Source organism: Ictidomys tridecemlineatus, chromosome 15 (assembly GCF_052094955.1).
Source record: "Ictidomys tridecemlineatus isolate mIctTri1 chromosome 15, mIctTri1.hap1, whole genome shotgun sequence".
Taxonomy (NCBI): Eukaryota; Metazoa; Chordata; class Mammalia; order Rodentia; family Sciuridae; genus Ictidomys; species Ictidomys tridecemlineatus.
The window spans coordinates 43320551-43333363 of NC_135491.1; the positions used below are offsets into that span (position 1 = coordinate 43320551).

Sequence of the window (12813 nt, forward strand, 5' to 3'; positions counted from 1 at the left end):
ATGAATAAATAAAATAAAGGTATTGTGTCCATCTACAATTTAAAAAAAAGTAATAATAATAATAACACTGAACAATAGATGTATAAGAACATTCTACATTCTATTTGCAACTTTTCTATAAATCTAATATTATCCTAAAATAAAAACCATGGCTGGCTGATACAGTAAACTTTGTAACTAATTCGTCAATTCAGTTAAAAAAATCAATCAATTAAATTCATTAAAGGCTATGCTTTTTCTTGTAAAAGTTATTATATCCTGGGCTGGGGTTGGGGTTGGAGTTGTGACTCAGTGGTTGAGCGCTTGCCTAGCATGTGCAAGGCCCTGGGTTAGATCCACATAAAAATAAATAAAATAAAGGTATTGTGTCCAACTACAACTAAAAAATAAATATATTTTTAAAAAGTTATTATATCTCAAATGTTCAATAAATAGTACAAATCACTTTCTATTTATTAAAATTAACATCAAATGACTAAATGTATCCTATTAATTCCTTTTTCTTTAAGCTAGTATTTCTCAGAAGTTAATGAGATTTAAAAAGGACACTGATATAAGGACTAGAATAAAAAGATTAACGATTATTCCAATTTATTATTTAAAAGGTTTTTAAACATTCATAAAAGAATATACTTACTATTGTTTGAAACCAGACCCAAAATAACATATACAGACATTCTTTTCAAATTTGTGTTTGAATCATCATTAGATAAGAATAAAGTTAGGTCTTCAAAGAATTCTGAAGTACACAAAGTTTGCTGACAGTAAACTGAAATATAAAATATAATTTTAATTTCAATTAATTAGTGAGAACTAGTTTTAAAGAATGCTGAACAAAATACAAAGCTGCCAAACTGTGAGAGGTTCTTCACCTGAACTCATTTGATACTTATTAGAAATATAACAAAATTCCTGACAAACTGATATATCATACTTAAGTATCACACTTTAGAACAGTAGTATCTTAACCAAAAGTGGGCTCTAGGCTCTAAACATGTATTAATATCCTTTACAGTTTTCAGTAAAAACCAAAATAAAACATTGAATAAAATCAGACAAAAACTTAAGAGGATAAATAACTAAACAAACCAAGAAAAACAATTTAAGAAAATTCAGAAACTTGCTCTGGGGCTGGGGTTGTAGCTCAATGGTAGAGCACTTGCCTAGCACCTGTGAGGCACTGGGTTCAATCATCAGCACCACATAAAAATAAATAAATAAAATACAGCTATTGTATCTATCTACAACTAAAAATATTAAAAAAGAAGTAATGAAAAAAAATCCTGCTCTAGAAAACAAAGGGACAAATTATATCTGTGCATTTTTGGAGACTTTTCTAGAAATCAAAGTCTTTCAAAAATAAAATAAAATAACTGACAGTGGTTATTTATTTTTTTATAGACACTCATGCAATAAGTAGAATTTCACAAAGAAATAATAATTTGAACACAGTAATATAGTAGGCATTTTATTTAGTGCCCTACACCAACTACTATCCCCTCTCTCAGGGGCAAAGATTAGTTATCCCTGTATCCTCAATGCCTAGCACAAAACTTGGTCCTTAATATTTGTTGGTGACATATTAAGTTACTAGAAATATAAAAGTATAAATTTGGTTTGGTAAACTGATGGTTCACATTCAACCTTTTTTCAGGAACACAGCAGAAAAGTGTTCTTGCCAACATGAAGAGTTATATCCAAAGCATACAAGATGGTTGTGAACTATCTACATCTTTTGATTTAAATACCTGGATAAAGCTAATCAAACATGTAAAACAGAAATTTAATTCTACAATTACTTTTTGGTAAAATATAACACTTTAAAGATAATAAATAAAATTTTACATATTACCATTTTTTTCTGCAACTGCTCCTAATGTATATAAAGCTGCTTCTTTTACCATGCTATGCTCACTTGACTTTGCAAGATTTTTTACAAACATCAAACCACCAATTTCCCGAAAATAAACACCTGCATTATCTGTTGGGTATAAACAAAACAAAATAGAAATGATATTTATTTCCATTATTCTGTTGAGAATTTAAAAATCATTTGAAGAAAGTAATATAACATACAGAGTAAAAGAGTAGAAGAGAAAAAACATGCATATTTGATATCACAGTACTATGTAACTAGAATCAGATAAAATTCATTATAATATCTTACTGTTTTGTTGACAAATTGAATGAATAGTGACCAAAGCTTCTTTTTGTGAAAATGGATTGTCCATTTGATACTTTAGACATTCCAATAATAAGTTCAGGTCAGTCTTCATTTCTAAAAAAGAAAAATTTTGATTAATTTGAACTAAAAGTTTTCTTTCAAAGACTAATGATTCAATTGCATTTTCCCATTACATAGCTTTGGAATGTTTAACTTTTGACGTGTGTGTGTGTGTGTGTGTGTGTGTGTGTGTGTGTGTGTGTATGGTGCTAGGGTCTAAACCCAGGCTCCACTCAAGTTTGGCAAGAGCTCTATCAACTGAAGCGAAATCCTCAGCCCTAGAATGTAAGCTAACAAACAAAAAATGTATAAAAAGAAAGACATTCTTTAAGTAAAAACATTTAAAATGAACTTCTTCTAGTTCTTTGGTTTTACCCTAACATGGCATACAGAAATAGAATGTACAAATATTGTTCTCTTCAAGTGAAGCTACAGTGGTTTAAAAATCTGCCATTTAGAAATGAACAGAATGAAAATGAAAACATATAAACATTGTAGAATGCTACTGAAGCAGTATTTATTTATTTATTTATTTAGAGAGTTAGTTAGTTAGTTAGTTTTCGGCAGAAACAACATCTTTGTTTTGTATGTGGTGCTGAGGATTGAACCCGGGCCGCACGTATGCCAGGCGAGCACGCTACCACTTGAGCCACATCTCCAGCCCCTGAAGCAGTATTTATAAGGAAATTTATAGCATCTATAGATTTACCTATATATTTATATTATCTATAAATTAGTAATTTATAAATACCTATGTTATAAAAAAAGGTCTTAAATCAGAAACCTCAGCTTTCACCTTAAAAAACTAGAAAAACCCAAAGTAATCAAGAAAAGGAAATTATAAAATGAAAGCAGAAATGAGTAAAATAGAAAACCAATAGAGAGGGTCCTTTGAGAAGAACAATAAGATACACTTCTAGCCAGACTAATTAGGAAAAAGAGTACAGACTCAAATTACCACTATCAAGAATGAAAGAACCAGGGCTAGGATTGTGGCTCACTGGTAGAGTGCTTGCCTAGCATATGCAAGGCCCTGGGTTCAATCCTCAGCACCACATGAAAATACATAAATAAAATAAAGGCATTGTGTCCAACCACAACCAAAAGATATTAAAAAAAGAATGAAAGACCTAAGGTAGGTGCCCTTCAACAGATGAATAGCTAAAGAAAATGTAATATAGATACACAATGGAATATTACTCAGACATAAAGAAGAATGAAATTATGGCATTTGCCAGTATTGGGTAAACTGGAAACATGCTGAGTGAAATAAGCCAGTCCCCAAAAAACACACGCCAAATGTTCTCTTTGATATGTGGATGCTAACACACAATAAAGTAGGTGGAGGAAAGAATAGAAGTTCATTGAATTAGACAAAGAAGAATGAAGGGAAGGGCAGGAGGATGGGAAGAGGAAAAACAATAAAATGAATTGGACATAATTTTCTTATGTTTATATATGAATACATGATAGTGAAACTCCACATCATCCACAACCACTAAAATGAGATCCTAATTAGAATACATTATACTCCATGTATGTATGTCAAAATATACTCTACTGTCATGTAAAAAAAAGAACAAATTCAAAAAATAAATCTTGTTGAACCAAAAAAAAAAAAAGAATAAAAGAGATGGCTTTACCATAGATTCTATAGAATCTATGTTTAACTTCATATCTATACAGTCCATGACTTAGGTGAAATACACAAATTGCTTAAAAAGTGAAATACACAAATTGCTTAAAAGATATAAAATCACCAAAACTCACTCAAGAGAAAACAGATAACCCGAATAGGCCTACATCTATGAAAGCTGAAATCATAGTTTAAAACCTTTTCATAAAGAAAACACCAGGTTCAGATGGTTTCATTTGTAAATTCCACCAAACATTTAAGGAAGAAATAATACCAATTCTATACAAGCTTTTTCAAAAGTTTGAGAGAAGGAATACTTCTCAATTTATTCTTTGAAACTGGCATTACCCTTATACCAAAACCACTAGAAATAGAACTACAGCCCAATATCCCTCATGAGCATATATGCAAAAAGTCTAAAGAATTTTAGCAAACTAAATCCAGCATGACCAAGTGGGCTTATCCCAGATGGAGGGTTGATTTAAGATTTGAAAAAAAAAATCAAACAATATAATATAATAAAAACCTTTTGGTCATCTCAATAGGTGTATAACAATATTTGATAAAATCCAACATTCATTTTTGATTAAAAAAAACTGTCAGCAATCTTGGAATAGAAGGGAACTTCTTCAACCCTGGCAGTTATGAATTCAAAATGAAACAAAATCCTAGCATCATACTTAACAGGGAATACTATCTAAGACTAAGAACAAGACAGATTTGTCTAGTTTTAGCATCATACTAGAGTCTAGCTAGTGCCATCAGTTAAGAAAAAAAGAAATAAAAGGTGTATCTCCCAAAAAAGGAGATATAGCCAGGCATGGTGGCATACAATCCCAGTGACTATGGAGTCTGAGACAGGAAGATTACAAAGTTGGAGGCCAACCTCAGCAACTTAGCAAGGCCCTAATAAATTGAGTGACAACCTCTTACAAAATAAAAAAATAAAAATGGCTGGGGATGTAGCTCAGTGTTAAAGTATGCCTGGGTTCAATTACAAGTACCAATAAATAAATAATTAAACAAACAAACAAACATACATACATACTTAAAAAAAGGAGATATATGTCCATACAAATCTCATGGCACCATTATATGTAATAGCCAAAAAAAAAAAAACAAACCAGATCAACTAGAATATCTATCAGCAGATGAATGGATAAACAAGTCATGGTATAACCACACAATGGAATTAATTACTGTTAACATGAAATAAGGATGAACCTCAAAATAATTATGCTGAGAGAAAAAACACATTATATGATTCCATGTATTGAAAAAGTACAAACTCATATAAAGTAACAGAAAACAGACTGGTGGTTGCTTGGGAAAAGAGAGCCTGAGAAGGGATATAGGGAGGGATTACTAAAGCTCATTGGAGGATATATTCACAATCTTGAATATGATGATGTTTGCATGGTTATACATGTGTCAAAACTAATCAATGTGTACACTTTGTTATAACTAAACAGCAAATAATACTATAGTCCTTAAACAATTTCTTCTCTTTAAGGATTTAAATACAATTATATATAGGCTGTGGCATAATTCCTGAATTAACATTCAAAGTTCTGAAAGACATAGAATAAAGGGAGGACATAAAAATACAGAGAAACACACTAAAAATTAACTAATTCCTATTATCAATCAATATTTAGTCTTCCTCTTGAAAGAAATCCAGCTGGCAATTTGTTTCAATGGAATAATTTGTCACTAGTTTGTTAGTCAAAAAACCATAGCACAAGCTGGGTGGGCTGGCACATGCCTATAATCCAGTAATTTAGGAGGTTGAGACAATAGGACTGAAAGCTTAGAGCATCCTGGGCAACTTGTCTCAAAATAAAATATAAAAAGGGCTGTGAGTGTAGCTCAATGGAAAAGTCCCTAGTGCTATCAAAGAAAAACACAGTACAAAATCTATCACCAAGTTTTCTTTTGGGAACGGAAAGTATTTAATGATCATTTTATATATTAACAAAAACTACACGATGGTAAGTTTTTATGGCTATCAATAAGTTACATCAACAACGTGTTGATGGGACACGTGAATTTCAAGTCTAGACACAAGGTGGGGTGAGAGAAACAACTTCCTTATGTACTCCTCCACTCTCTTTCATACTTCCATCTCATTTTAAAATCTATCATATGCCTTCCCTTCCCAGTAAAAGCAACTAATGACAACTATATCTATCATGTTTCATTTTGGATTTATCTTCTCTAGGCTGAGCAACCAAGTTCCTTCAATAATTCCTGAAGAAAACAAGCAAACAAAAACTGAAGTGCACATAATACCAAAAGCACAAGTAATAAAAGAAAATTTGATAAAAAATGGAAAACTTTTGAGCTTCAAAAGATACCATCCAGAATGTGAACAGATAATCCAGTCTGGAAGAAGAGACCTCCCAATCAGATACCCAATAAAAGGCGTATGTTCAGAATATATAGAGAACTCTTAAAAGTTCAATAACAAAAAGGCAATTTAAAAGTGTGTGAAGGATTTGAAAATACATTTCTCTAAATATAAGTTAATAATAAGTAAGAAGAAAGACACCCAACATTGTTAACTATTAGGGAAATGCAAACCAAAATCACAATTAGATACAATTCACAATGTTAATAAATGAATGACCAATGGGAACTGATGGATAAATACCTTCACCCTTTGGCTGGGATGAGTTAGGCACACAACTCGTAGAATTTCCTAGTGGAGTTTTGCTCTAGAACCCATGATAATGTACTCTTCTGTCTGTCTTCCCTTTTCTATCTCATTTTGCAGCCAGTGTTTCCTGAGATTCTTTTTTCAAAAAAAGTACTTACACTCAAATCCTTGTCTAAAAGGTCTACTTCTGGGGGCATTCTGGGGGCAACCAAGTTAAGTCATAAAATGAAAGAGTGAGTATGGAACTGAGATTGAAGGGTTGACAAATGAAGTTTGATAGGTAGTCTGAGAAAGGCATTGCCAACAATTAACTCCTATCTCTCCAGATTGTTTAATTTCTTTTTCTCTGGAATCTCCATTCTCTCTTCAAAGATTCTTTGTCTCTATGACCTGGTAAGACTTCCTTGATAAACTTGGCACTGTGGTACAAGTCTATAATCCCACTTCCTTGGGAGGGTGAGTCAGGAGGATCCCTTGAGTCCAGAAGTTTGAGGCCTGTCTAGGTAATACAGCATCTCACACACACATACACACACACACACACACACACACACACACACACACACACACACAAAGGAGTTTGGGGAGTACAGCTCAGCAGTATAGCATTTACCTAGCAAACACAAGGTCCTGGTTTCTATCCCCCCCAACACTAACAAAAAAAAAAAAAAAAAAGAGAGAGACTCCCTTGACATTTTAACCTCCAACTACTACTATATATCTTCAGTTAAGTTTTTAAAAAGAATAAGCTATTCAATACTGTCTTAACATCTTCATTTCCCACACAGACCTAAATATACTCCACTCTAATATATATATTCTAAACATACTGAACTTTATCAAATGTATTGTTAATAAAATTAACAACATCCTAAATTCAAAATCCAGGGGATAATTCAGTTCTCATCTGTGACATCTGACACTAATGCTCTTAAGCAATCTTTTTCATGAAGCATTCTCCTAAGACTGACTTTCAAGACATCAAATTCTTGACTCTTTCTTTCCCCCTTTCTGAAATGTCTCTGTCTTTTCTGAGGGTCCTTTTCTTCAGCTAAAACCATGGGATGACATGCATTAGGGAATGTTATTCCCCATACTTTATTATTATTATTTCCTCTGTGGTTGACCTCCTCCATGTCTAGGGATTCTGTTTCTATCTTTCCAAGAATAATACTGACATCTACACCTCCAGGCATACTTTAACAGTGGTCCTCTCAGGTTCCCACTGTTAAAGTATATACTTTGATATACTATCATTAAATCAACTATCATTCGGCATTCAGAACATTATTCTCCATTGCCAGTTTCCTGAAGGCAGGAATAATGTGAGAACCAGAGAAGGTGCTCAATATTTCTGTAAATTGCTAAATGACTCATTTCCTGGATCCAGTCAGATAATCTGAAGTATATCCCACAAGTATATTATAGAACTGACTGCAGATATGATTCATGAATTTCTCACCTTGTATTTTCTTTGTATCCTCACTTTCCATGTTTGTCTGTATTCTTTTTCCTTATATTACATCTGTAAGGTAGAGGAATTTTCTCAATTTAAATCCATTTTAAAGAATGCCGGAAATATAAATGTAAAGGAAGTAGGCAAAAACAGTTTTCGTGAAGCCAGAAAACCAGGGATTTAATCTTCAATTTAATAGATGTATGATACTGGGCACATTGCTTAAATTCTCTGAGATTCAGTTTCCTTACCTGTAAAATAGGACTGATATTTCTATGTATGGAGTTGTTACTAGAATTAAATTTGAAAACATACATAAATACATCTAGTGTTCTGAAGCACCATAGGCACCCAACAAATTTTATTAAACAAATGACTGATTGATTAAACCTAACTAGTCCTCCTTGGGTCCTATTTCCTTATTTTCTTTCCTGTAAATCTCCATCCCAGTTTCAGTTGAAAATCCTTCCAGGAATCAGAGGTTTAAAACACAGATCCAGGATACTCTCTTTAGAGCTCCATTTTTCTTTTTTTTTTTTTTTAATGTTTATTTTTTAGTTCTCGGCGAACACAACATCTTTGTTGGTATGTGGTGCTGAGGATCGAACCTGGGCCGCACGCATGCCAGGCGAGCACGCTACCGCTTGAGCCACATCCCCAGCCCAGAGCTCCATTTTTCTTCACAAGCTAAGTTTAATAATATAAAACATTTTTTCGTGGCTGGGGTTGTGGCTCAGGAGTGGAGTCCTTGCCTCGCACATGTGAGGCACTGAGTTAGATCCTCATCACCACATAAAAATAAAAAAAATAAAGGTATTGTGACCATCTACAACTAAAAAAATATATATATATATTTTAAAAAACATTTTTTCACTGGAAATGATGGCACACGCCTGTAATCCCAGGGACTCAGGAGGCTGAGAAAGGAGGATCACAAGTTCAAGGACAGCTTCAGCAATTTATCGAGGTCCTAAGCAACTTAGCAAGACACTGACTCAAAATAAAAAAACCAGGGATGTGGCTCAGTGGTTAAGTACTCCTGGGTTCAGTCCATGGAAATAAGAAAAGAAAAAATACTAAACATTTTTTCCAACAACACATGAATTTTCAACATGGTATTCTACCACTATGCTTAAATTTTGTATATATCATTTGTTAGAAGAATTTTTTTATTTAATTAATTTATTTATTTTGGAACCAGGGATCAAACCTAGGGATATTTTACCATGAGCTACATCCCAGGTCCGAGGGTCTATCTATCTATCTATCTATCTATCTGTCTGTCTGTCTGTCTATCTATCTATCTAGACAGGGTCTCGATAGATAAGTTGCTGAGGCTGGCCTCAAGCTTTTAATCCTCCAGCCTCAGGCTCTGAAGTCACTGGGATTACAGGTGTGTACCCAGGAAGAAGTTTTAAAATAATTAGCAACTCTGATATGGCATTTTACATGTTCTACTTTAGAATGCTAAATTAATTATTTCAAAAACAGAGTTCAATTAATTTAAAACAACAAATCAGGACTTATGGAATTCAAATTCTTGTTTACTCCAATATGTTGTCAAAGAAAGATATCCAATTATCCTTTTTATTTTTCATTCTTACTCTCAAAATGAAAATAAAATTCCTAAGCAAAAAAAAAAAGTTTAAGTGAGAATCTTTTATAAACTAATGTAAAATTTATACTAGTTTTGCTATTTCTAACTTCTTATCACATTAAAAAAGAAATGGTGTGTGTTCAGCAGTAGAGTGCTTGCCCAGCATGTGAGAGGCACTGGATTTGATCCTCAACAACACATCTAAATAAATAAATAAACAAATGTGTCCATCTACAACTAAAAAAAAAAAAATGAAATGATTATTACACTAGTACATCTTCAGGATGAGACATTGACATTTACTAGAAAATTCTAATAGCTAGGAAAAACACTTATGTTACAAAGTTAACAAGAACAAAAAACACTTAAAAATTATGGTATAAAAGGCAAAATAAGATTGAATAAACAGACAGAAATATATTAACAGTTGTCTTAGGGTGGTTCTATTTTATTTTATTCTACTATTTCCTATTTTTCTTCTTATTTATAATATAATGGCTTATAATATTCAGTACATATCTACTGTAGGCCAGGCTGTAGGTTCTTTACACTACATTAATATTATATTATTAGTCTTTGCAAAAATTTTTATGAAGGTGCCATATTGATGAAGATAGATGACAAAAGGTTAAATGATTTTCCCAAGTTCAAACAGCTAGGGGTTGGAATGGGAATCAAGAAGATCTGAAGCCAGAAGATTTTATCCTCTATTAGACTGACTCTCATATAGATTTTTCACCATTGAGCAAACTGGCTAACATTTGGAAAAAAGATTTAAAAAACTGTTATAAATGGACAACTGTATCATATAATGATGTTTTTATCTTGTGGGGGAGCTTAAGAACTATTTCCTCATTTTAATTAGTCTGACCTATGGCCCCCTCTCTCACACTCCCCCCCCCCAACGTTATTGAATCCAGGGTGATCTACCATGGAGTTACATCCATGTCCAGCCCCTTTCACCTAACTTACAAAATGTTAGATCAAAAACTTTTTTGGAACTTACATATTATCCCAAATTATCAGAAAAAAAATGACATTTTTCCGCGCATAAGGCTGGCAGAGAGGGCTGAAAATCCTGCCACTAATTGCCATCATTATCAGTGGCTACTTAGCTTTGACTCACACCTGGCGGAAAATGACCTCTTAATGGAGAGGCTAGGAGGAAGGGCAAACATGCAACATGAAATAGGAATTTTCTGTTAGAACAGTTCAAATGGTTTGTGAAATAACAATCGTTCAGGTCCCAGGAAACGCGCTTAGGGATCAATTGGCTCCACAATATTAATGGTAGATGGTTGCACGACCCCTTGCCGCCTCACCCAGCTAACACCGGGAATCTTTTCAGAAGGGGATCCTAACCACCCTGCTTCCTCAAATGCCATTCAATGATACCGCGGCCTGGCTCACCTGAGGAGCCGAGGGCTCCTTCTGAAGAGCACAGGCGGTCCCCAGGGTTCTTCTCCACCAGGCTCCTGGTAGAGAGCAAGTGCAGTCAGAGGGCGGCCTAGCCGAGCACCCAGCCCACCTACCGCCGTCGCCGCTACTGCCTCGGGCACGTGGCCTTGCCCTGGGTCTGAGCCGCTATCTCACCAGCCACTACCACCTGGGAGGCACCTGTCGCTGCCGTGCACAGACGCCTAAGGGAAACAAGGCAAGGATCTCTCCCACCAGGAGCTGCGGGGGCTGCAGAAAGGTCTGAGTGCCTGCTCTAGAAGGCGCCGCCTCAGCTCAACGCCTCGCGGTGGGCCGGTAAGTAAAGACCCTCGGGGGAGTGTAGCATCCCAGGCACACTGAGGGCAGAACTGGGCAACCAGTCTTCCACAGGAGGTAATGGACGGGACCCCAGGCTGGAATAAAACGACCCCAACGCGTGGGAGCGCAGTCCGCGGGCTTTACCCTCAGTTTGAAGAGCATAGGATGCCTTGAGCTCTCCTAAGCGCTGCCTTGACTGAATTTCCCGCTCAAGGGCCAGATTCACTTCCGCTGGCGGGACTTCCGGCAGGAACGCCTATCCTCACGCGGAGCCTTGCCTGCCCTAGTCCCCGACGTTCTTAAGAACAGGAGAAACAATGTGTGGTCATCAAGATTTTGGATGGAGGAAAATCACAATTAGGGGGGATGTCTTGTCCCTTAATCTTACCGCCTCCAGGTTTTATGGTTTCCTTTATCCGGAAGGGCGTTTGCCCCAGAAAAGAGTGGGCTTGGATTGATGAGGCCTGGGCCATCGCTGGGCACGCACGCAAGTATTGCGCATGCGCAGGCCTCAACCCAGATCTTCCCAGCCTGCCCCACAGCCAGTGTTCTGCGTTTATTTCCCTAGTGCTGGGGGGGGGGGGTTTGTTGTTGTTGTTTTGTTTTTTCGTGGAGGGACAGTCCTGCCACACAGCTGCCCAGTCGGGCCTCAGCCTCAGTTCAGGCCTGGTGTACTTCCCTCCGTCTAGACCAAAAGATCAGGACTCTTGGGTCTCCAATTAGAGTTAAGGCCTCGACTTATCTAATGGTCCTGCTCCATGCCTCTACAATAAAATCCACATCACAGGAGCATGGGGGAGGGAAGTGAGTTACTGTGAAGTCAGGGCCTGCCTGCTGTGGGAAAGGCAACCCATAAGATGAAGAACAGCCAAGCAAGGGCATGCATGACCCATTAGGATCCAAGAAAAACGAACCCCCCCCACCCCGCACCTTATCTAACACAAGTTCTTGCTTAGGGACACTGGCCTCAGAAACTAATTTGCAGGCAGTTTGGAGGCCTTGAGATATTGAATCATATCACACCCTTCAGCTGTAAGTCGGAAACTTGGGCCTTGCTCTCCCTTCTGGATTTTCAGTTCACCGTTAGGTCCATCTAAACGACTCAAATTCTCACTGTAGTATTCTTCAAAATGAAATTTAAGATTTTTACACATTGCATTTTAGTCACAAAATATTGTTTGAAGAACACTTTTTTTTTTTTTTTTTTTTACAAAAGTTTGCTTTGTAGTCTTATATGTGGTTACCTTTTATAATTATTCCACGGTTCCTTAAAGTGTTGAATTCAGGATTCCATGTGTGTCATTTAGATCAAGCTTATTAATTGTGTTCAAATAATCTATATTCTGACATGTGTCATCTGCTAGGATTATCATTTACTGAAAGAGATGTGATACTTTTTAAATATGATTGTGAATTTTGTTGATTTCTTTCTGGAAAAGTGCTCCTTATGTCTGTTGGAAATGAGGTCAAGCTGCACATTATGGAA

The 12813-nt window shown here is 35.7% G+C and overlaps 1 protein-coding gene across 1 annotated transcript in view; it reads right to left on the reverse strand.

Annotated features, from left to right (window-relative positions):
* The window catches only part of Terb1 (telomere repeat binding bouquet formation protein 1), a 40415-nt gene extending 32349 nt beyond the window's left edge, over positions 1-8066 (reverse strand). The window contains exons 1-4 of the mRNA XM_013365418.3: positions 7982-8066; positions 2168-2278; positions 1853-1981; positions 638-769 (exon numbers count right to left, since the gene is read on the reverse strand). Of these exons, the coding sequence (XP_013220872.2) occupies positions 638-769; positions 1853-1981; positions 2168-2278; positions 7982-8012 (403 nt within the window). The 5' untranslated portion in view covers positions 8013-8066. The remainder of the gene's footprint in view (positions 1-637; positions 770-1852; positions 1982-2167; positions 2279-7981) is intronic.
* Between the last annotated feature and the right edge of the window lie 4747 nt (positions 8067-12813).